Source organism: Camelus ferus, chromosome 6, assembly GCF_009834535.1.
Source record: "Camelus ferus isolate YT-003-E chromosome 6, BCGSAC_Cfer_1.0, whole genome shotgun sequence".
NCBI classification, from domain to species: Eukaryota; Metazoa; Chordata; class Mammalia; order Artiodactyla; family Camelidae; genus Camelus; species Camelus ferus.
This window is the reverse complement of record NC_045701.1, coordinates 65,855,826-65,880,505: the sequence shown is the minus strand read 5'-3', so window position 1 is coordinate 65,880,505 and position 24,680 is coordinate 65,855,826. Positions and strand designations below refer to the sequence as shown.

General features: G+C 42.8%; 1 protein-coding gene across 3 annotated transcripts in view; it reads left to right on the top strand.

Moving 5' to 3' along the window:
• The window catches only part of DCAF5 (DDB1 and CUL4 associated factor 5), a 93,875-nt gene extending 74,824 nt beyond the window's left edge, over positions 1–19,051 (top strand). For all 3 annotated transcript variants that reach the window (XM_032482254.1, XM_032482253.1, XM_032482255.1), the window contains exons 8-9: positions 9,670–9,797; positions 15,415–19,051. In XM_032482254.1, the coding sequence (XP_032338145.1) occupies positions 9,670–9,797; positions 15,415–17,184 (1,898 nt within the window). In that variant the 3' untranslated portion in view covers positions 17,185–19,051. The remainder of the gene's footprint in view (positions 1–9,669; positions 9,798–15,414) is intronic.
• Positions 19,052–24,680: the final 5,629 nt, after the last annotated feature.

The window sequence follows — 24,680 nt, the reverse complement described above, 5'->3', positions numbered from 1 at the left end:
AGAAAGGGCTTTAGGATTTTTACTGATAGAGTTGCTTCCCCTGAGATATGCCTGTACACAAGACCTTACTATTCATGGAAAGAAGCATAACGTAATAGAGTTGGTAAGCCTGGGTTTAAACTCCTGATCCATTTGTCTTCTAGTTGGAGGCTTTGGAAAAATTGTTTAATCTTGCCAAACTTTCATTTCTTCATCATTACAAGTAAGAATATATACAGTACAAACAACAACAACAATAATAATATCTACCTTCTTAGGGGTATTGTGAGGGTACTCAGTGACTACTAAATGTTGTTATTCCTCATTAAGAAAGCTTTCTCCCTTTTAACTTTCCTCTGAAAAACTCCTTAGAGACCAAGACGTTGTTCTCCTCTGGGACCCTCCTGAATGGTCAGTTGAATTTTTTTACATGAAGGCTGCTCTTGACTTATCTAATAGTTTAAGAGGGGGGAAGTTATATGACAAATTTTTCCCTGAATGGAGGGGAAGAACATGCAGCTTCACTGCCAAGTCACTGCAGCCACCCCCTCTGCTAGTAGGCTGATGAAGTAGACTGGAAACAGCTGTAAATACATTTCCATGGGCCTGCATATGTGTGCATGCTCTGTCTCTCCTTTTTCTAGACCTACATTTACTCTCAGTGAGTTAGGCCTGGGCATCTGCTTTTTCCTCCCCTGTAATCAGAAGAACAACTGTTTTTAATTGGTCACGAGTAGTTGGTTGCAAACACATGTGAAATACAGATGATGAAAGAAGAACTTAGTATAATTGACTTTTTTGTGCAATTAAGCATTGCTGTCTGTGGAGTTCTTTGAGAGCTTTACTGACAGCACTGGCTGTACCCATCTGGCTTTTCTAAACTCTTAAGTGGTTACATGATCCTCAGGAGGCAGCCACTGCTCTCTCTGTATTGTCAGTACCCTGATTGTATTTCTCTTTATGGCTTGAAACTTGGAGCCCTGGGAATGTTCACTTGGGCCTTTTGGAATTACTAAGAGGTTGTTTGGACAACTCTTTTAGATATAGCAAGGAAAAGAAGTAGCCCCTTTTCCCTCATAGGAGTAAACTCTTAATTCTACCAGTGGAGTCAAGAAAGAAATAAATTAATTGCCTCAACACGTAACTACTAAACCTCATTTTGATAGATAATAGCTTTAGCTTTCTCCTTCAAGCCTTGTTCCAGAGAGAATAATGAGATTTACTTTATCTTGTTCACTTACTGAATATCCTTAGATAAGACATTATGCAAATCCTATGGGCAAATGGAAGATAAACACTTTCTTGTCCTCCAAGAATTCCCAATCTAAGAGGGATAAAAAAAAGTATGGGTATGTGTATGTATGCTAAATTTAAAAGTAGGTTCTAAGGCCCATAAAAAAGATAACTAAGCAGGGCTTGAAGTGGTTTGGGGGGTCAGTAAAGTTTTCATGGAATTAGTATTTCAGAGGACCATGAAGTATAGTTAGGATTTTAACCCCTTTATTTGTCTGCTCTTACTATAGTCAAAATGCTATAAAAGAAACACGCAAAATTGACAGCAGGAAGATGGAGGGAGACACTTGGATAACCCACATGTTGGATGATGAAGCCCACTAGTGAAGATTGAGTCCTTTTCCTCCACGCTTATATTCCGCAGTCTAATACAGTCAAATCTTTTCATTAGTCATCAAACATTTGTTGGAAACTTAGTATATGCCAGGCACTGTTCTAGAGGCTTGGGATACAGCGGAGGAACAAAAGAGCCCTGCTATCATGGAACTTAAACTCTAGCAGGGGAAACAGACAATAAACATAGACTCAATAAATTATATTGTATGTTTAAAAGGTTAGAAGTGCTTTAGAAAAAGAAAAAGAGTAGTATATAGATGACCCTAAAGACTCCACACAAAAACTGCTAGAACTGATAAATTCAGCAAGGCAGCAGGATATAAGATTAACATATAGAAATCTGTTGCATTTCTTTACACTAACAGTGAAATAACAGAAAGGGGGTGGGGGACAAAAAATCCCTTTTAAACTCACATTAAAAAGACAAAAGAATGCTTAGGAATAAACCTGACCAAGGAGGTGAAAGACTTATGTGCTAAGCACTATAAAATGTTGATAAAGGAAATTGAAGATGATTCAAAGAAATGAAAGATATCCCATGCTCTTGGATTGGAAGAATTAATATTGTTAAAATGGCCACACTGTCCAAAACAGTCAATAGATTTAATGCAATCTCTATCAATTTACCCAGGACATTTTTCACAGAAATAGGACAAATAACCCTAAAATTTATACAGAACCATAAAAGACCCAGAATTGCTGAAGCAATCCTGAGAAAAAAAAAGCAAAGCTGGAGAAATGACCCCCCCCAGACTTCGACAATACTACAAAGCTATAGTAGTCAAAACAGCATGGTATCGGCACAAAGACAGATGGATCAATGGAACAAAATAGACAGCCCAGAGGTAAACCCCCATAGCTACAGTCAATTAATCTTCGACAAAGGAGGCAAGAATATACAGTGGAGAAAAGACAGTCTCTTCAATAAGTGGTGCTGGGAAAACTGGATAATTACAGGTAAAAGATTGAAATTAGAACATTCTCTGATACCATATATAAAAATAAACTCAAAATGGATTTAAGACCTAAATATAAGACCGTATACCATAAAACTCCTAGAGGAAAACATAGGCAAAACATTCTCTGACATAAATCATCCCAGTGTTCTAGGTCAGTCTCCCAAGGCAGTAGAAATAAAAGCAAAAATAAACAAATGGTACCTAATCAAACTTACAAGCTTTTGCACAGCAAAGGAAACCATAAGCAAAATAAAAAGACAACGTATGGACTGAGAGAAAAATACAAACAATGTGATTGACAAGGGCTTAATTTCTAAAATACACAAACAACTTACACAACTCAATAACAAAAAAGCAAACAACCCAATCAAAAAATGGGCAGAAGACCTAACTAGACATTTCTCCAAAAAAAGATATACAGATGAACAACAGGCACATGAAAACATGCTCAACATAACTATTAGAGAAATGTAAATCAAAACTACAGTGAAGTATCACCTCCCACTGGTCAGAATGGCCATCATTTAAAATCTGCCAATAACAAATGCTAGAGAGGGTATTTAGAAAAGAGAACCCTCCTACACTGTTGGTGGGAATGTAAATTGGTGCAGCCACTATGGAAAATAGTATGGAGGTTCCTTAAAAAACTAAAGATAGAGTTGCCAGCAATCCCACTCCTGGGCATATATCTGGAGAAAACTGTAATTTGAAAACATACACACACCCCAGTGTTCAGAGCAGCACTATTTACAATAGCTGAGCCATGGAAACAACCTAAATGTCCATTGACAGATGAATGGATAAAGATGTGAGGAGTGTGTATGTATACACACACACACACACATACATACACATACACACACACACACACACATATATCTATAGTGGAATACTAGTGAGCCATAAAAAAGATGAACTACCATTTGCAGCAACATGGATGAACCTAGAGATTATCATTCTAAGTGAAGTAGGTCAGAAAGAAAGACAAATACCACGTTATCACTTATACGTGGAATCTAAAATATGACATGAACTTATTTACAAAACAGAAACAGACTCACAGACATAGATAACAAATTTATGGTTACCAAAGGGGAAAGGGGGTGGGGAAGGGCTAAATTAGGAGTTTGGGAGTAGCAGATACAAATTACTATATATAAAATTGATAAACAACAAGATCCTACTGTATAATAGAACTGTATTCAATATCCTGTAATAAACCATAATGGTGAATTTTATATATATATATATATCTGAATCACTTTGCTATACACCAGAAACTAACACAACTTTGTAAATCAACTATACTTCAACTTAGAAAAAAGAGAGCAGAATTAGGGGGATAGGAAGTGGTATGGGGAAGGGATCAGGGGAATATAATTTTATATTTCATTATATTGAATTCTGGATATTCAGTATGGTCCTCGTTGAGAAGGTCACACTTGAGTAAAACCTCAAAGTGGTGAGGGAGCCTGGCAGAAATCTGGAGTAAAAGCATCTCAGTATCAATGTGAAGGTTTTGAAGTGAGAATGTGCCTTGTGTGTTTGAGAAATAGCAAGGAAATCAATGTGTTGAAGCAGAGTGAGAGAGAGGGAGAATAAAAGGGGTTATCATAGAGGTAAGTGGGGTACAGAGGTATCCAATCACATAGGCACCTACTGTGAGTGAAGTGGGGAACCATTAGAGATTTTTTTAGCAGAGGAGCGACATGATCCAACTTATTTAACAGCATTACTCTGGCTGCTGAGTTGGGGGTAAATGGTGGGAGTGAGGCTGCCAAGGATAGAAATGAGGCGAACCAGTGGGAGTCTCTCATAATACAGGTGAGTAGTGATGGTGGCTTAAACCAAGGTAATAGGGGTTGAAGTCTAGATGTATTTTGAAAGTAAGGCCCCCATGATTTTCTGATAGATTAGATTGGGGGAGCGGGGGAGCTGATAGAGTTTGAGTTGTCTCTTAAACATCCAGGTAGAGAGGTTGAATAAACAGTTTGGATATAGAAGTATGGAAGGCTGGAGTTCAAGAGAAAGATCTGGACTAGAGATACAATTTCTAGTTTTGGTATCGTATAGGTAGTATCTAAAGCCACAGGACTGGATGAGATCACCAGTGAGTGAAGAGAGTGTAACTAGTCAAGAGAAGGGAATCAAAGACTGAGCCCTAAGGCATTTTCATGTTAAAAAGTCGGGAAGAAGACCCAAAAGGGAAGTCAAGGAGTGACCAGTGAGGTAGCAGGAAAACCAAAAGAGAGTGATCCTAGGAAGGCAGTGAAAAAAATGCATCAAAGGAGAGGCAACTCTGTTGAATCCTGCTAAGTCAAATAAGGTGAGAGGTGAATTAACCATTGGATTCTTTGATGACTATCACCAAGCCCAAGTCTTACTGCTTAGGGAAGGACTAGGTAAATATAGAGATTTAATGTCCATTGCATCACTTGAATAATCATCATTGCCTAACATTTCGACTTCTTTCCCTATAAATTAGTACTGCCCCTTTATATATTTGCTTAGCATCCTGCCTTATCAGTGTGTTCTGCAGGATTTTGTTTGCAACCCCAATCTAAAGCTACCAAATGAACTTCTCCCTTGAAATACTGATTTCCTATATCATAATCTGTCTTTTTTACCTGAGTATTGTTTATTTTTAAATACCACTCTTAACAGTGTTCTCCACTAATTTCAGTTTAGCAATTGCTTGTGAGGGTTGCGGGTATAGCTGAAGTGGTAGAGCGCATGCTTAGCAGGCATAAGGTCCTGGGTTCAATCCCCAGTACCTCCTCTAAAAATAAAACTTTATTACCTCCCCGCTCTCACCAAAAAAAAAAATTCAATTTAACAATTGCTTGTGAAGTCCTTTTTATATGCCCAGCTCTTTTCTTATTATCTTGGATGTGTCAGCATATAAATCTTGAAAGATCAAGGATATTTTACCCTCTTCATGAGAGCCAGTTCTCTATTTCTTGGAAGTGCGAATTTATCTCATGCTGTCTTAATTTCTCATCTTCCAGCAGCCCCTTCTAGTCCTCTGGTCCCTGTTCCTGGTTCATTACTGCTGCTTTCACACTTCCCACTTCTGAATTTCAGTGTTGTCCATTGTTTCTCCTTCCCATTCTCACAAAGATGTTTGTCCTATGCATTAAGTAATAGGATACAAGGAAGGGGTGAAAATCCGAAGACTGACAAGAAAATTAATACTGCCATTTTATCCAAGTTGATTTGGGATTTATTTCAGTAGAAAATATTTAAGTGTCCTGTTCTATAGCCCCAAGTGCCATTGAGGATCACTTCCCAGCATGATTGATAAGTTGCTGTTAGACCAGGTCATTTAGGAATCCTGACCAGGTTACTTTTTGCTTTTGAGTTGAAAGTATAGTCATTCTTGGAGGACTTTGTTAAAGCAAATGAAATTGGTAAGAGACAGAAGTAACCAAAGTTGGTGAGAAATGGGAGGCCTCTTGAGTGGCTTGAGGGGACAAATTTCTGGCTGAATGTTATGAAAAGAAAAGCATAGATAAGGAAGTAGAGGGAAATGAGGACCTGTAGGCTTAGCCCCTTGCCTTCTCTCGGGGAACATTTGGCCATAGCATTTTAGAAAGGTCTTTATCAGAGTTATGAGCAGAGTGTTTTCTCTGAATCTTTTGTGTTTCCTGGGATTCTGGGATACCCCCAAGATAGGGAATATGATGCTGGAATCTTATGACCCACTCATTTTCTTTTCTGAGGTCTTACAGTAGAATAGGTGATTTATATATAGCCTTCCCCACTTCCCTAGCATCTCTTCTGAATCAAAGGAAAGATGGAGATACAGGAACTTTGACCATGAGTAATAAAAGAAACCTACAGAGTGGTGCCAACATGTTTGGCTGAGCCAGCTAGAGCAGATGGTCCAGAAAAATGACCACTGCTTTGTACAGGACTCTATAAACAAATGACAGCTCAAAGATGAGTAAGGTCGTTTTTCCTGGGTATGTGCTATTTTGCTCATTGGTGCCATTATTGATTAGATCATGACTCAGCTCAGGAACCATGGGAAGAGGTTGATCCTTACCAAGCCCCTTACCCACAGATGAGGGATGACGCCAAAGGAAGATTATGTAGGTTATGTACTTCTTGGAAAAAATATTCCCTACCTAACTTCTTCCAACGTGATCCTGCTGCTGATGGGCAGGTTCTGGTTAGATAATAGGGGAGAGGAGACCCCAAGTTCTCACTGGTATTGGCATCTCGACATCAGCCATTTCAGACTTAAGAAATCTATCTGAAACAAATCTCCAGGACTGATAAAAATGTATTCTTTAAACTTCATTGTATCTAAACTGTACAGTAGCAGCTGTATTCAATCACTTGAAACCTGGAAACCAGGAGAGAGAGATGATAGAGAACCTCTCTGAAGCCTGTTCATTGCTGTGATTCTGTGTACACAACCTGGTTACCTTAAACAAATGGCAGCAATAATTCTTCCTGTACCTGCTTTCACCATCGGTTTCTTGGCTCTACTGACTCTTTTTCAGGTTTCCTGGGTACACATTTGGGTAGGGAGAAGGAGAAATGATCCTGTATTAAAATTGCTGCCAAGAAGAGAAACCAGATGAGGGTACAGTGTGTGAAAGAACAATAGAAACAGTTTTTCTATGGTCTGAATTTTCAAGCATTGATACCCTTCAGCTACTGTTTAGATCTGCAAGTTACTGTAATTGTATTCCATGTAATCTTTGACAGAAATAATTAGTTTGGTTGATAAACTTTAGTTCTGTTGGTAGCTGATCCTTTAAGACATGAGACCCTCTATCTGTCCTCCTTTGGTAATATTTATCTAGAATTACCCTCCAGAAACACTGTCCATTCAACAGCTGTTTGCTGAGCACCTGCTTTAGTTCAGGCATTGCACCCCAAGTTCTAGGTATGCAAGAGATCCAGTTCTACTCTCATAGATTAGTCGGTGTTTGCAATGTGATGAAATGTCCTCTGCTCATACTCTAGAGCTTGCACTCAGGATACCATTGGACAGAGTCTCTTCCTTCCCCTTTTTTAAATTTAGGACTTAAAAAAGAAAACCAGCTTATATGATGACAACCAGAAGGATTTAGAAATAATTTATGACCTTCTGACTCCATCCCTATTCAAACCTTTTCATCTCTTAAAGACCACTGATATGGTGGGAGGGATATTAGGGCATTGTAACCAGACTCAGGTTCAAATTCTGGCTCTGTCATTTACTAGCTACTTGGAAGAAGTCACTTCAATTCACTGAATCACTTAAATTCCTTTTCTTAGAGGCAGAAGGATTAAACAAGAGATTAGTACTAGGTTTAACCCTAAGTTTCTTTGCTAGTGACTACCCCAGTGGGGGTATGGATAGGAGTAGCATGTAGGAAACAGAATTCAGGACTACTACTTGTTGAATCAACCATATATAGAAAAAATAATAATAAACCCAAAGGACCTCCTTGGAGTGGTGAGATCACTGTATTGAGAAAACTGTTTTAGATTCCCATGGATCCCTTTTTCCTTTAATTCTCTCCAGTTTATTTGACTAGGCTCAGATTACCTTTCCCTCCTCCCACTCTAACCTAGGAACCTAGTGCACTCAGGCTGCCTAGGGGTTCCCACTCTAACCTAGGAACCTAGTGCACTCAAGGCAGCATACATTGGTGTTTGACCTTTTGTGATCCTTTTTTTCCCCATAAAAACGTTCCTGTGTCCTAGTTGCTCTTTTTTCCTTTATGGTTTATTAGCAAACTTGATGATGTTGGGCCAAGGTATGAATGGTTGTATTATCCACCCTGGATAATTCAAATATTAATGTCAACTATGGGAGAAAGTTTAGGCAAAGGACATTTTTGGCACCCACTAAGTAGAGTAAGCGCCTGGTGTTAGCCAAATTGGCACCACCGAGGAGCAGATTGGTATAGTCTGAAAACACCTTCTGCAGAACCAGATTATTTCTGGAGAATGGGTAGTGTTCTAGCCATTTTCCTTCCAGATACTGAGATGGTAAGTGTTTGGAATGAATGTTTGAACAAGGTGGAGTTGGGAGTGGGATGGAGGCATGTGGAGCTGAGATGGTGCCTGATGGTACTTTGTGCCCCAAGGTGCCATGCTCCTGGTAGGACTAAGAAGGTACTCATTGCTTAAATAAATGAACACTCATTTGTTTGTGTCTGAATGCATCACATTTTACCAGTTGGCCAGGTTGGTCTCTGCATGTATTGAACTGTTGATGGCCGCTTAGAAGTGACCTTGTTCAGAACTTGGGTGCCTGTGTCCTATGTGAGTGTGTTGCCCTTAAAAATGAAGTTGAACCTTTGAGATTATCCCAAGTTCATAAATGATGACAGCTTCATCTGTGTTAGTAAATTCCAGGCCTCTGGTACTTTTCTCAGTCATTGAAGAAGAAAGTCCACAGGATGGTTTTTAAGATACAGCTTTCTATTAGTGGCCTCTTGATTTTAATCCACAAATGATGTCTTTAAGGCCCACACTCTCTAACTCTCAGTGCTTGGGCTTTGTTTATTATGGAAGTGACCTGTCTCTCCTTTCTTTATCCTTAGTTCTCCCTGCTATCAGGGTGAAGAAAGGATTTTCTCCATTATTTTGTGTAACAGCGGTTTTTGTATGTTTGTTTTGTTTGCTATTTTCATAATAGAAATTGAGGGCAACTGGATCAGAGATGTTTTTTGTGCATTTAAGTAATTATATGCTTCTGGTTCTGCGTGTCCCTGGCTCAGCTGCCTAACTGTTCCCAAGCAGTTCAGTCTCATTTTGCTCATGACTGGCCTTTTCTAAGGTGACACTATTCTATCTTGGGGATCAAAAAGTTGAAAAAAGTTGCTGTGGCTTCATTGACAATGGAATTGCAGTGGGTGGGCGTGGGCAATGCTTAAAGGCTAAATAAAGACTCTGGGTAAGAGCACATATGCTGAGAGATATTTCATCTTTTTTCTTTCCATAGCAACTTAATTTGTAAGAGTAAGCATTCTGCTGGTGATACAGATAATAAAAAATCTCAGCTCCAGTTCAGAGCTGTTTGTCTGCCATTACTGGAACTTATTTACTTTCATCCATTACAACATTTGATTTTTGTTTCCTTCTGTCTTCCCAGGTGGCATTGGTAGAGTGGTCAACGGAGCCTTCATGGTGCTGAAAGGGCATCGGTCTATTGTTAACCAGGTCCGATTTAACCCCCACACCTACATGATCTGCTCTTCTGGTGTAGAAAAGATTATCAAGGTGAGGCACCTTCCCCTTTTGTCCTTGTAGAGAAACTGTTGCAGTTCATGAATGGAAGAAACTAAGTGTTTGTAGAACCTCATATCTAAATATACTAAAGGTCTATCTAAATATACTAAAGGTCTATCTAAATTCTGGATTATTTTGACATATTATTGTAAAATATGGAAAAATGATGTTAAAAAGAGTGGTTTAAAACCCTCCTTTCAGGACCATTTTTTAAAAATACTCACTAGGCTTTGAAACTAGACACTATCTGTGTGACACTATACTTCCAATGGCCTTTGATCTGGAGTCTGATGAATTCTGCTTTCCAAACTTCATCTGGAGTTTAAGAAGCCACCATCCCCTAAGTTACTCAGTGTGCACTTTGCATTAATTGCTGTCCTTATATGGCACAGATATAACTAAGTGGCTGTCAGAATCATAGCTACCTTGTCTAAGGACATATCAAAAACCACTGCTGTGGTTGTGATTGAGGCTAAACACTTGCATCAACTGCACATTGACTGAGTGAATTTAACCCTGCCAAGGAATGTTTTTAGAGCTTGCAACTGAGACACCCAGCCTGGCCTTTGTCCATGGAAGGATGGCCCATTGCCCATACTCACATTCCAGTTGCTAGTAACCCTTCCCACATCTGAGAAAATGAGCGTTTGGAGCAACTGATGAATACTTTAAGGACCCTGTGATAACTTGACTTTTAAGTAAGAATAGATGATATCCCAACTCTCCTCCACCTCAACTCCCAGCAAAAGTTAGAACTCCTCACTATTTCCCCAAAATGACATTGAAAACCTAAGGGAGGTCTCAGGGGAACATGAAAATTGGTTTGTAACAAACTGGTAGTTTTAATTTTCTTTTGTTCTTAAAAAAAAAAAACAAAACAACTATCCAGAGTTAAACCAAGTTGTATCTGAGGCAAAGAAACTATCAGAAATTTAATGTTGGACTATGGCTCAATATTTTTATTTGTCCTTGTTCCAATTTCTTCTATTTAGGTTTTGTTGGTCCTGTAGATTAGGGCTGACTTTCATGATTGTACACATTTATTTCCCCATAGGGCTAGAACAGGACTCCTAGATAGTTCTTACTGACTTTTTATAGATGATGAGGTTTAAATTATAAATTTACTGACTGGGGTTGATTACACAGCTAACCAGTGGTAAAGCAGGATAGAACCCTGTTCTTTGTTCTTCCCAGTGTACTACTACACTTACCATGCTGGTGGGGAGGCAGCAGGCAGCCTGATGCCCCTGCTGGATTTGATCATCTCAGTAGTCCTTCACTTGGGCAGTCACTGAATTGGCCCTGTCCCTTGCATTGCTATCCCTTCTCCTTTAGCTTGTGACTCATGGATTGGCATGGTAGCATATCCTCTTTAAGCCTGTTAACATCATTCTCTTAGGGAAATCTGCTTGAGCATCTCCTTTAAAAGAGAGATTCCTGCTTGGCTGTGCACTCTGGGATGCTTCTGTGCTAAGTCTCCCTAATTACTGTTTAGTCAACTGGAGTCCTTATCCAAAAGGTCATAGGTTGGAAACTAGCCAAGTTCTCAGAGAAGAAAGAAAATATTTTCTCTGTGAGGTTATCCAGACTGAACGATGGAGCTCACTGTTTCCAGGTTCCAGTGGAGTCTGAACCCTGCCCCACCAGGAGGCATGTCTAGCCATTTAAAACCTTAAGTCAGTACCATTAGTACCCTTGGGCAGCTCTTTGAGTCTATCTCCCATCTGTCAAGTGAGGACACTAACAATGACGTGACACCAGGATTGCCTTGTGAGTTACCTGTGCCTGACAATTTCTGACTATTTTAATAAATGTCGCTTTCCTCTTTGCTGTTTCTGAGAGGTTCAGTAGCTCAGAGAGCATCATCCCACCACATCCCAGCCTGCTTTTCTCTCTCCACCTCTCTCCACTCATTCCACCTTTTCCCTGACTTGTCCTTTACTGATGCCTTTCTAGCCTGGAGAAGAGTCCCTGTTGTCAGGGCCAGCCTCTTCTCACCCATAACAGGTCTTCTGTCCCCCTTGAATTCCCACACTTAGCAAAAAGGGGGTTCAGTTTGTAGTTAAACATAAGGGAGGGCAAGATGGAGCAAATACTGGCATTTTTTCCCTCAAAGACCAATATTCATTTACTCATCCCATATTTGTGATATATACCTACTGTGTGCTATTTGTGCTAGGCTCCATGAGGAATACAAAGAAAGAAAGGTGATGCAGGTCCCCACAGGAATTGATGACCCAGTAGGAGAGCCAAGAAATAAAGGTAATGAAAAATGCAGTAAGGACACAAGAGATAGAAACAGTGCTGTCTAGGGAGGGAGAGATTTTTTTTCCCATCTGGGGTAATCTCAGTGTAGGTAATACTTGAACTAGACTTTGAAGAAAATAGACTGCAAAATAAAGGAGAGAAATAAGATAGGAAGACCACTCTAAGGGAAGGGAATGGGTATTTAATTATTTCACTGAATCAATAAATATTTGTTGATCACTTTCTGCATTCCAGGCATTGTGCTTACAAATAAATGCTCAGAAACAGCGAAGTATAAAACCTGTTTAGAAAATGATTCTGTTTAATCAAGTGAAGAGCACAAAAAGAAAGGGCTAAGGTATAAGGCTGGGAGGGTAAGCTGGAGGTGAGCCCAGGGGATTTTGGAAGCCAGATTAGAGAGTGTGGAGCACCCCTGAATAACAATTTAAGTCCCTATCTGTCATTTTTCTTGGTAGGTGGCAAATGTCTAAATTTATCATAATAGTGCAAAGAGAGAAGAGGGCTTAGAGATGCTACATGAAGCATGTTATGGTCACCTGTGTAGATCAGAACACTTGTGACTTAAACTGCTTTCCATTTCAGTGATGTTTGAATAAGAAGTGAATTGCATCCTTTTCCTCAGCATCCTCTGGAGCTAAACTTTTCCCTGGGCTTGGAGAGAAAGCTGCTCATCTTTCCTCCTTTTCTCATGAATCTTATCCCATGAAGAGGGATGTCCAGCCACATTTAACATGCAATAGGGTTGTGTTTTCATTACTTCACTTCTGAGTTGTTGACTTTCAGTATAAAAAAAAAAACCAAATGTTTGAAATTAGTATTTTAAGGATGAGGACTAAGATAATAGGAATGGTCAGTGCTTCTGGTGTTCAAAAGTCTCTTTGAGGAGGGGTCTGAAACCTTCTGGTTGAGGTATTCAGCTGCCAAATGAAAGAAGCAACACCACGTTTATTGGTGCTTTGGTTAGGTTGTGCCATTTCATCATTCTCATTTCCACAGATGAGAAAAGAGGTTTCAGGGGTGAAGTCATTTGCCCAGAGCTGTGTGAAGTGGTGGGGCTGGGTTCCTACCTATTCTGCCTGCTCCTGCAGCTCTGTGCTGCAAATCCTTGAGGACTGAAGACTGGCCATCTGGGATGAGGGTTTTGTTTTGCTCTGAATCTTAGAACTGGATGAGACTCATCTAATTCACTAGATGAGGGAGCTGAGCTTCCCACAAGGTCACCAGCGAACTAGAGCTGTGTGGGAACCCACACTCAAGCCTTCTGCCTCCTAATCCAGCATTTTGTTCCATTACTCCAAGCTTCAGGAATGAAGGTCTACCTCAGCTTAATACATTCCAGAGCGCATATAAAAGCTGACTTCCAGTGTTATGATTTTCATTCCTGGAGTGAAGATACATACCCTGGCTGGGTAGTAGGTTAGAACCTAGAAACTGGCGTGTTGGAATGTTGGACCAGCATCTCACCATTAATATTTTGTAATTCTGTTAAATTCAGTTTCTGTGAAATACATACAGATTTTTCTTCATATTATGCAACACAGTTAGTGACATTTTACCACTTTTAAACTGGAGAAGTGAGAGATTTGTCACAGAATATAGACTAAGACCCAAAAACATCCTAAGGGCTTTGCCTTTTGGATCCCTCAGTTTCTTCCCTAAGCCACCAAACTCTTCTTCCCAGAGACATCTGTTTGCAGAGATCGTCATTTATAGCTTGAGCCTGTTGCTGAAGGCCACCTGTAAATATTTTCCAAACATTGAGTCTCACAAAGAATTTGAGGATCCCTTCAGACAAATCCTTTATTTTCTGCTACTTGTTTTATGCTAACTATATTCCAGTGTTTCTTAAAAATTGGTCTCACCACCTACTCCCTCCTGGAGTGCTTATTTAAAATGCAGAGCCCTGGTACCTTCCCATGACTTACTGAATTAGAATCTCTAAGGGTGAGGCTCAGGAGTCAGTGATGTAATTATTCTTCAGGTAATTCATTTGCACACCAAAGTTTGAGAATCACTGCCTTAAAACTCCCCTGGGTTGAGATTATGAAGCTGGAGATGGGAGAACACTTGAAGAGTGGTGAGCAGGAACAAAACTGAAGGAGGAATGAATCTGAGTTGGGAATTGATGAAAAGAGCAAACTTAGAAGGTTTCTTCAACCCCTCTTAAACTGAGGATCCTCCAAAGAGACACCACCTCCCAGGAGATGCAAGTAAAGCATGAGAGGAATGGGCCTCAGGAAGGTGCTCACAAGGAGGCGAATTTGTCCTTGGATAGCTTTGGGGGAACAAAGCCATTGTCTTGATAGAAGATAGGGAATGAGGAGCCACTGTTTTCTGGGTTGGGTGCCATCTAAAGATAGACACCAGCCTGTCAAGGCAAGAAAATCGCCTGGAATTTCATCTGAGTTGCCATGGCTACCAGCTGATGTAACCGAGTTTCTCTGTGCTGCTCTGGACTAGTCTGGCAGTCAGGTGAAGCTAATTGTTCTCATTTGCAGTGACAGTTTAATTACCTTGAACTTGATTTTTGCATGACTTACTCAACTTGTAGAGTTGGGCTTTTGCATTCAGACAAACCTGGGTTTGAATTCTAGCTCTGCCACCTTTTGGCTGTAAGCCCATGTCTCTGACCACGGAGTGGAGGGATGTTAGGGGATAGGTCTGTGGTCTTGGAGGGTGTGACCCACCTATTCCTACATATAACAGAAGAGTTGGGGAGCAGACCAGCAGCTCCCTAGTTAAGAGAGCCCAGTTTCCTGGGTAACTGATGCCTGCACGTCTAAGAGGGAACTGCAGTGTAGGCAGTTGGCTATTCTTATCAAGCTCCAGTAAGCAATTCCCATTAGTTAAAAATAGAAATGTTGCAGTTGGGGAGAAGAGAAGTTATAGGCTGAAATATTAACTGTCGCAGAGGACTGACTGCTGGGTCTGTTTTCACTTTGGAAAAGTAGTACCTCTCCAGTCTTCTGAGAGTTTTGAAGATTGGCCAATCTTCAAGTCATCCTCTGTCCTCTAACAGAGGAAGCTAAAGGGGAGGGGGATTGTGGGGGAGATGGTATGTGTGTGTCCTGGGCCTGGAGACAGGACTTGGTCTCCTGACACTAAGTTAATGCTGTGTCCTAGACCATACTTCTTCCCACATCTGACTCTGGAAGCCTCCATTTCATATGTGGCCCACATAATCCAATCTGGTAAAGAATGCATTTTTAAGTTGGTTAGCAAGTCCTGGCTAAATGACAGGGAGGTTTGGGGGAAGCTCTGCTTTGGCATTCTTTATGGCCACCAGCTCAGAGTACGTTCCAATCAGTCCTCGTTCGTTTTGTTTTCGCCTTCTGTGCAGATCTGGAGCCCATACAAGCAGCCAGGGTGTACCGGAGACCTGGATGGGCGGATTGAGGATGATTCTCGCTGTCTGTATACCCACGAAGAGTACATCAGCCTCGTGCTGAATAGTGGGAGTGGCCTGTCGCATGACTATGCCAACCAGTCTGTGCAGGAAGATCCCCGGATGATGGCCTTCTTTGACTCCCTGGTCCGTCGTGAGATCGAGGGCTGGAGCTCTGACTCGGACAGTGACCTCAGCGAGAGCACGATCCTCCAGCTGCACGCAGGGGTCAGTGAGCGCTCAGGCTACACTGACTCCGAGTCCTCGGCCTCACTGCCCCGCTCCCCTCCACCCACAGTGGATGAGTCTGCTGATAGCGCCTTCCACCTGGGGCCCCTGCGGGTCACTACCACAAACGTGGTGGCGTCAACTCCACCGCCACCCACATGTGAGGATGCCACCTCTCGCCAGCAGCGCCTGTCTGCCCTGCGGCGCTACCAGGACAAACGCCTCCTGGCCCTTTCCAATGAGTCTGATTCTGAAGAGAACACCTGTGAGGTTGAACTGGACACAGATCTCTTCCCCCGGCCACGGTCTCCCAGCCCCGAAGATGAGTCCAGCAGCTCCAGCAGCTCCAGCAGCTCTGAGGATGAAGAGGAGCTAAATGAACGAAGAGCATCCACGCGGCAGCGGAATGCCATGCGGCGCCGGCAGAAGACACCCCGAGAAGAGAGGCCCAGCGTCCCGACTAAGCCCGCCGACACCTACATTGGAGAAGATAATTACGATTATCCCCAGATCAAAGTAGATGACCTCTCTTCCTCCCCAGCCTCCTCCCCTGAGCGTAGCACATCCACTCTGGAGATTCAGCCAAGCCGAGCATCGCCAACTTCCGACATAGAGTCAGTTGAACGAAAGATTTATAAAGCTTACAAGTGGCTTCGCTACTCCTACATCTCCTATTCAAATAACAAAGATGGAGAGAGCTCCCTTGTGTCTGGGGAAGCAGATGAAGGGAGAGCTGGAACCAGCCACAAGGACAACCCAGCCCCTTCTTCCAGTAAGGAAGCCTATCTAAACATGGCCATGGCCCAGAGGAACCAGGACCTGCCCCCCGAAGGCCGCAGCAAAGACGCTTTTAAAGAAGGGACTTCTGCCAGAAATCCCAGCAGTGGCCCAGGCCATGAGCACAGCAGCCACCCTTGGGCAGAGGCACCAGAGGACACCTTTCAGGACACTAGCAATGGTGGCTCTGTAGAACACACTTTTGAAACCAAGAGGCTCAATGGAAAGGCCCTAAGCAAGGCCCTGAGCAGCCGGGCTGAGGAGCCACCATCCCCTTCTGTCCCCAAGGCATCTGGCTCCAATCTCAGCAGCGGGTCTGGCAACTGTCTCAGGGCCCAGTCTGATGACAGTGAGGAGAGGAGCCTCGAAAGCATCTGTGCCAATCACAACAATGGACGCTTACACCCCCGCCCCCCTCACCCCCACAACAATGGGCAGAACTTTGGGGAGCTGGAGACGGTGGCCTGCTCTTCCCCAGGACATTCAGACACTGACCATGATAACTTGTCCCTGACAGGGACACTCCTACACAAAGATTGTTGTGGGTCTGAAATGGCCTGTGAGACCCCCAGTGCTGGAACGAGAGAGGACCCCACTGACCCCGCAGACACAGACAGCAGCAGGGCTGTTCATGGCCATAGTGGCCTCAAAAGGCACCGAATCGAATTGGAAGATACAGATTCGGAGAATTCCTCCTCAGAGAAGAAATTAAAAACATGATAAATACAAAGGGAAAACAAAGAGCTATGAAAAGTAGCTTTACAAACAGAAAATTTTAAACCCTGTTTAGTGAACACAGAGGAAAGGAAAAATAGTATTAAAGGCACATAAAACCAGGGCCTGCAATTTTGTGTCTGATGCTGCTCCCTTCCATTCAACAATGGGTCTGATGTTTAGCTGGCCATTGGCCGTGCTGTGTCAAGGGAAAAAAAAAAATCCAAGTGACTCCTTTCTAGTGAGACTTGAGCATAGTGTACCTGTGCAGACTCTGTTAAAGTAAATCCTTGTTAAGATGTTTGACTTGTTCTTGTGTGTGTGTGTGCACTGGCACGCATGAGCTCATTGTCTCAGACTTTTCTTTCCATTTTCTATCAGAAAGGATCTATGGGTCTGTATTTTTTGCCATCTCACCTGTTTACACACCATAGGTTTTCTGGTCTTAATGATGAGTGCCTGCTAAATCAGGTTGTGCTGCCAGTGAGGAGTGGATTTATGCTGAAAGAACGGAGAGGAGAATGGGAATAGACCTTCAGCCCACTGGCCGTGCTGCAAAGGAAAGCATGGTTCCTTTCTTAAAGAAATCTTCCATGTTTTCTCTCAGTAGCACTTCTTTGAGCATTTAATGTAGATGTACTAAAAGGGGAGCATTTTTAATGCTGATGAGAGGTTAGCACTTAAAGTCAGATTCAAGAAAATAAAGAGGCCTGATAAAATTTCATTGATTGCAAATGGAGCAGTGCTGCAACACATACTGTATGGAGGCCATAAAATATAACTAATTGTGGGTAACACTTTAACAAGTTAGGTGCTAGTTCCTAAGAGGCACTCGGAAGGCCAGCAGGCACTGCCTTGGCCCCATGTGGCAATCTAGGCATATTGAAAGGAGAAAGCTCTCAAGAGCTTTGTGCTCAAACTACTAAAGTGGATGCTATACGTGTGATAATGAAGAAGTGTAGGGAAGAGCAGAGTGTGGTACTACATTCGTTTAATTCAACCCAGAATGATTGGTCAGAATGGCTGGGACTGGCGTCTTCCCTCAGGCTCGCAGTCTTTGGAGGCTATGGCGTTCTGACTGGATCTTGCAGAGCAGTAGGCACCTCGAAGTAACAGATTCTTACTGGGTAGGTCTGTTAGGAGGCAGAGAGTAGAGAAAGGAGTCACTGCTTTCAAGCCTCCTGGCTCTTAGAAGAGACTCTTTCATTAAGGTAGATAAAGACAGAGAGAGGAAAAGGCCAGGAGCTTTTCGGCGTTGCAGTGCTCATTATGGTCACTTTGTTATTACTGAACGATTATACAAGACAGGAAGACCTAGGGATGACTAGATGTCTCGTTGGCATAGATGTCATGAAAAGGCAGGAGAATACTGGGAAGAAATGAAGGAGAGAGAAAACACTACAACTTTCTTGGGCACAGAGTGCTGAATAACTAGGAGCCAGCGGCATTGGCATAGAGAGGACCTAGTGTATGACTGATGTGGCCAGACTGATCCAGCGTTCTTTTTAGGGGAGGACCTGTCCTACTGGAACTGGGACCAAGGAGGAGACAGCCTGTGGAGGGTGAAGTCTTGGATGAATTTAATCACTGGGGGAAGGGGGGTTATTTATAAAAGGAAGGTTGATCTAAGCCAAAAGGAGATGTCATTTTGCTAAGCTTTGTGAAAGGAAAGGTGTGCCTGGTGTGTGTGGTGTGACTTGGGTGTAAAAATACTGTCTAAGGAGAAGGAGACGAAGGAGTGTGAGTAGCGGTGGGGATGCTTACAATTTAACAACTGTAATCTCACTGGGGATGGGAAAGTGATTCTGTAACCGTTAGAATTACTTTGATTTGTAATCAAAACAGTTCTATGATTTGTCTTTGGCTATACACAGATAATTGTAAATTCTGGTTTTATAAGCCCAAGTCATTTTACATTTGCTTTTCCAAAATTTATTAAATTGGAATTTTTTAATCCTTTATATACAAAAAAAAGATATAATCACTCTGTGTGTTTCTCTTCCCCTTCCTAGTCAGCATAACCAATCTTTTTGTTTTATTTTAATTAATCCAATTAGTAGCTGACCTCTTCTGACTTCTCTAAGGGCAATCCACATATCCTCCTGGAGAAAAAGAAGTAAAGTTCCCTTGGGAACTAGCTACTTGGTAGTTACTGTTTCCAAATGCAGAATTTGGTCTTTTTATTTTAAAAGCCTTAATCTCATTTGGGTACTCAAAAGAGAAGTCAAAGTTCATTCTGGTTCAACTTTAGTCTAAGAAAGATGTTTTTATTTAGCAAGGATGCCTTCCATCCTTGGGAGACACTCTTCCCAGCACCCCTGGTTCAGCTTGCCCAGAGAGATGCCCCTGCAGCACACCCATGGAAGCAGGCTGAGAAATGCTCGTCTCTGTAGCCATTCCACTCTCATTTCCAGAAATTTCCTGTCTGTGATCATGGTCCTGGAAACCTGGCAGGAACCACTACTTCCAGGGTGCCTTTGTGTAAACTTGGAGAATTGAGGCCCCAACTTTGGAGGCACATTTAATCCCCAGATTCTTCCATGATAGCTGTTTTTACTAGCAGGACAGATGGCACTGATTAGATTAAGAACTATTCAAAAGTGCCTCATGTTTTCTTTTTTTCTGCATCCTGTATATAAAATTTTTAAGTGGCTGGTCCAGATATAGAAAACCTTTCCCTCCACTTTTATTTCCACCTGGTTTTGTAAGTGATTCCTTTGTCTCTAGGACAACAGGTAAATGAGTTAAATGAGAGTTGACTTGGGGCAAAAAAGAAGGTTGCAACTGTGCTTGATTTACTGAGCCCGGAGTCCCTTGTTTGTCAAGGTGCCTTCCTCTGCTGAAGCCTTACCTCTTCACAAGCCCCACCTCTCTCCCAGCAACGCTAGCTCTTCTCTTGTGTAAGTGCAAATAAACCTATTACTCACTTCTTATGGTTTCCTCTTCTCTTCCAGGGAAGACTTGGATGCTTAGACACCCCTCTTCCATTCCTTTCCTGTTTTAAATTCTTGCCTAGTTGGAAACTTGATTCAAAGCCACACTGAAGACTAGGAGAATTGTGGTATACCACATCTATGCCAGTGGTCATTGTCACTTCTAGGTACTGGGACAGACGTCACATTGGGACCACGAAATGTAGGGTAGGAGGAGGTATCTACATGGTCTCCTTTATTATAGGCTTAGGTGAACTCAGGATAGTGAGATCCTAGAATTGACCCTTTTTATTAGTTGGAACTGAGGGAATGATGCAATGAAGTGACATTACAAACAGCCCCAAAAGAAATGTTTTTTGATGTTTCCAAATATCAAATTGCTTTTCCTGCCATGTCCCAGGCATGTATTGAAAACTTTTTTTCTTAAAAGGAGAAAACAAAAACAAAAAACGCCTTATATATTCTGCCTGTAAAGCTGCCTCCTTCAGTTAACTGAAAAACCCTTGCCAACCAAGACTCCTGTGGGGAAAATCTATGCTTCCAAAGGAAGGCTGTTCTTCCCTTAGGACCTAAGCAGGGCAGTGTGCCAGGGCTGAGATACTGAGGTGAAGTAAAGCTCGTTGAGTCCAGACGTGCCCACAGCAGTGGGTAAGGGCTTTGGACAAGCTGCACGGTTCTCTCAGGTGGAATATCTCAGTCTAAGTGTTCATTTGTCCTTGAGCACTCGTGCTGGATTAGAAGTAATTCTGAATTTCTTAAGAGTGCTTCCCACATGCAACAGACCAAAAATTATATGAAAAGAAAATCTAAGCCATCTGCACCCTAATTGCATTTCACTGCTAGTACAAAGGTGGTAAGATACTTCTCCAAATAGAGGCTTAAAGGCAAAAATAAACTTCGCTGGGGCCGGCACTAATGTGGCCAGAGACAAGCAGGAGGAGTTACTCAATTCCATTCACTCAACAGGGTTTACTTGAGCTGAGTGGAAGGGTCCTACAGTGCTTATCTACAAGAGAGTCACCTTGTAAGGAAGTGGGATATCTAGTATTTCAAATGACTAAAGTTGGGAAATGACTCCTTTCTGGAGCCCAAAGCCATGAGCTAATGGAATATTCCAGCTGAAGTACAGAATGCTAGCTTCCAAGTCTCCCTCTATCTGGCTTGGTTAGTACCCCCACCAAGGCTGGAGAAAAGCAAAATACTAAGATATCTGGGTGCCAACTCAGATCCTTAGGCATGAGAGACATTCTTGTGGTCTAGGGACGCTGGGAAGAAAGACATTTGGAGGAAAGAGGATTAGGAAGACTCTGCAATGGAAGAAATGAAATGCTAGATGGATTCAAACTGCCTTCGAGATCCAAAGAACTAGCATTGGCTGTGCCATTGACTGGCCTCCAAAACACTAGGTCATCAAGATTCTTTAAAATCCCCAAATTTACAATGGAAGTCAGTGAAAATACAGGCTTGGCTTGGGAGAAATTCCCCTTGCTGGAATGCACAAATTCCAGGAAATAACGATCATAAAATGCCCTGAACACTAGCACACTTAAACAGGTACCTAAAACAGGAGTGTGTGGTTGGTGGTGATCAGCATAGGCTTTCATAAGGTAGCAAACATCTCCCTGTTAGACTCCACCTTAAAAACTTACTTTCTCTTCTTGTCTCAGAGTCAGTGTTTTCTAACATTTCAGGTCTCTCCAAGACCTGAAATTACTAACTTCTGTTCTTTTCCTCCTAAGAGAAACCTGTGAGTGGGATGGAAATGGCATTGAACTAGCAAAAGAAATGTATTCTATACTGGTCTTTCAGTGGAGTAGCTGCGTAAACCTTGGGCAAATCACTCAGACTCTTGAACTGTGAAATGGAGGTCCCTCTCAACTCCAAAGACTTATTCTTTCCATTCCGTGGACTGTCTACGTCCCATTCTGATGAGTTCTCATTCCTGAGACATCCCTGTAGTGCCCACCAGAACCAGCTGGTAGCCAAGATCTTGGGCCAGTGTATAGCTGCTCAGAGCTTCAAGGTGCTCATTTGTAAACTGGGGAAAGAATGCCTGTCTCAGCACATTGTTGAAGGATTAAACGTGAGTGTGTGTGTGTGTGTGTGTGTGTGTGTGTGTGTGTGTGTGTGATGTGTATATATATATGAACGGCTCAGAACAGTGCCTGTTACATAAAACACACTGAAGTGTGTGCTGTCCTCTCTTCTGCTCTCACTGCTTGTTGATAGTAATGTGCACACCACAAAGAAGGCTTTTTGGATGGGGTCTGCCAAGGAGTAAAGAAAGTAAGTTCTCCTTCAGAAAGAATTTACTGTTTATTATTAGTACACCTTCAACTGAAACCACAGGAAAGAGTAAATTATCCCCATTATAGTGGACTAAAGCTGACTTTGGGGCCTTGGACACAGCCTCCAACTTGGAGAGCCAAATGTCTACAGGCTCTGTCAGAGCTTCAAAAAAGCCCGGCTTGGCTGACAGGCCTCCTCACAGATCCTTGCTTAAGACAGCAAGTCTGCAGAGGGTGTGGGAGGCCTGGCAGATTTCATTAAACTATAGTCTTAATATGGTGGTACTGGAGATGACCCAGACCTCAGGAGCTGGGACAGCAAACCTCTCTCTGGCCTTCAGAGCTGAAATTCCCCCACCTGGCATTAGGCCAGCCTGAGAGAGTCAGGAAAGTGGCAAGCCGTGGAAATGTTCTGTGTTTCAGCCAAAGAAAAGTCTGACCAGCGTTTTCCATGCAGGATTGTTTCACATGTATATGTGTTAAGTATTCTGTAACATCTAATTCAAGAAGAAGCTAAGCCATTACAAAAAAGCCAACAGAAGTCTGACTAGGCCAAGGCAAAAAGGTCAGAGTTCAGTCCTGGCGCACTAAACCCTCAGGACAGATCTGAGACAGATTTAAGGGCACATGCGTGGCGTTCAGAAAGGGCAGGCAGAGAAATATGAGAGAGGAGGGGTTTGAATTGCTGGTGGAAAATAGGCAATGGAATTATACTTGGGGGTGGGGAAAGCTTTTCAAATAAAACACATCTGCCAAAAGAGAAGCCAGGGCAAGGGAAGGGGAGACTGGGAGGGTATAGAATTCAGGCCTAAATTACCATTTTTTGACCTGATACAGAAGGAGGTGGGGGTGGTTAGCTGTGTCATCCAGTCTAGCCCCCTCGTTTTCACGATGGAGAGTCCAAGGCCAGTTAGTAGTGGCTCGGCCTGGCCTCTTAGGCCAGTGCTCTTCTCACATCTTGCTGTTCCTAGATGTGGTTCTTGGGTTAGGAGGAGGAGCTTACCTTATTTCCCCACCGTCAGCCAGTGTGACTCCAGCCAGGGCTCTGATTACAATATGCAGCAGTAGCAAAGGATTGAAGAAGGCCCGTAAGGAAGGCTCACAGGAAAACCAGACTCAGCTGAGCTTGGACCCCTTACACTCAGATTAGCGTGACTTGTCCCTGCACCCATTAGCAGCTCTGACTGCTCCCAGGTTGCTGAATGCCGTCCTGAAGACTTTTCATCACCCAGAAATGTCAGCAAATCCCTGCGCTGAATTTCAGAGGGGAGCAATAAACATGTTGGGAGACTGGAAAAAAAGATAAAGGGGCCTGGAAGGTGGGAGCTGAGGTCATTAGGTTTTAGGTATGCCAGGGCTCAAGAAGGGGAGAAGCCCTTCCAAGTTGTAAGCACCCAGAAGAGGAAGGAACAAATTTTAAATGGAATCTGCCCTGTTGCAGGACAAAGACTGGCTCAAATTGCTGTGCTCTTCCTGGCTGTTGGGTGCTGGTAAGATCTTTCTCCTGAACTGTGAGAAGCAGCATACAGTTCAGATCCCTTTGTCTTTATCCCAGTTTTAAACTTACCTGTCCAGAGGAAACTTCAGCACTTTGTTCCTCAAGCACCTGCCTGGGTTGAAATTCCATGGGCAGACTACCTGGTTTAGTCTTACTGGGGAAGGCTGGTAGAGACTGCCTCATTCCAGGTCTGGCTGACCGTGGGGGCAAGAGATGACACAAAGGCAATTTGGTCCTGCTCAGGCCAGTGTCCAAATCCAAAACTCCCCCAGCTTGTCCTTCTATGGAGAGATCAGTGAGGATGTCCCAGGCTTGGGTTCCTGCTGATCAGGGTGCTCTGTGTCTTCCTTATGAAGCCAGCTGAGTCCAGTCAGCAGCTACATCTGACCCACTGACTTCCTCTCTCTTCTCCCCTGATTCTGGGATCCAGTCAGCAACCTCACTAAGCCAGGCCAGTATACCAGAGGTACCCCTGAGAGGTGGGGTTTGGACCCCCTGCCTGCTAAACATCTACACTGTTCTTAACTCTTTATCCCTCAGGTTAATATATGTGAGGTGGAGAATTTGGGGTAGGTGTGTTCTTGGATTCTACTCAGAAGGGAGGGAGAACAGGGGTGGCTGGGTTAATCCTGACTTTGGTGCACTGGACAACAAGAGCAATGGGGAACCAGGAGGAGGGATGGGGACCTGAAAAGCAGTAGACCAATGGCAGGCATGCCTCTGGGGTCTCCTTCAGAAGAAAGTCAAACTTATGAGATAGACTGGAATCGTTGGAGCATTGTT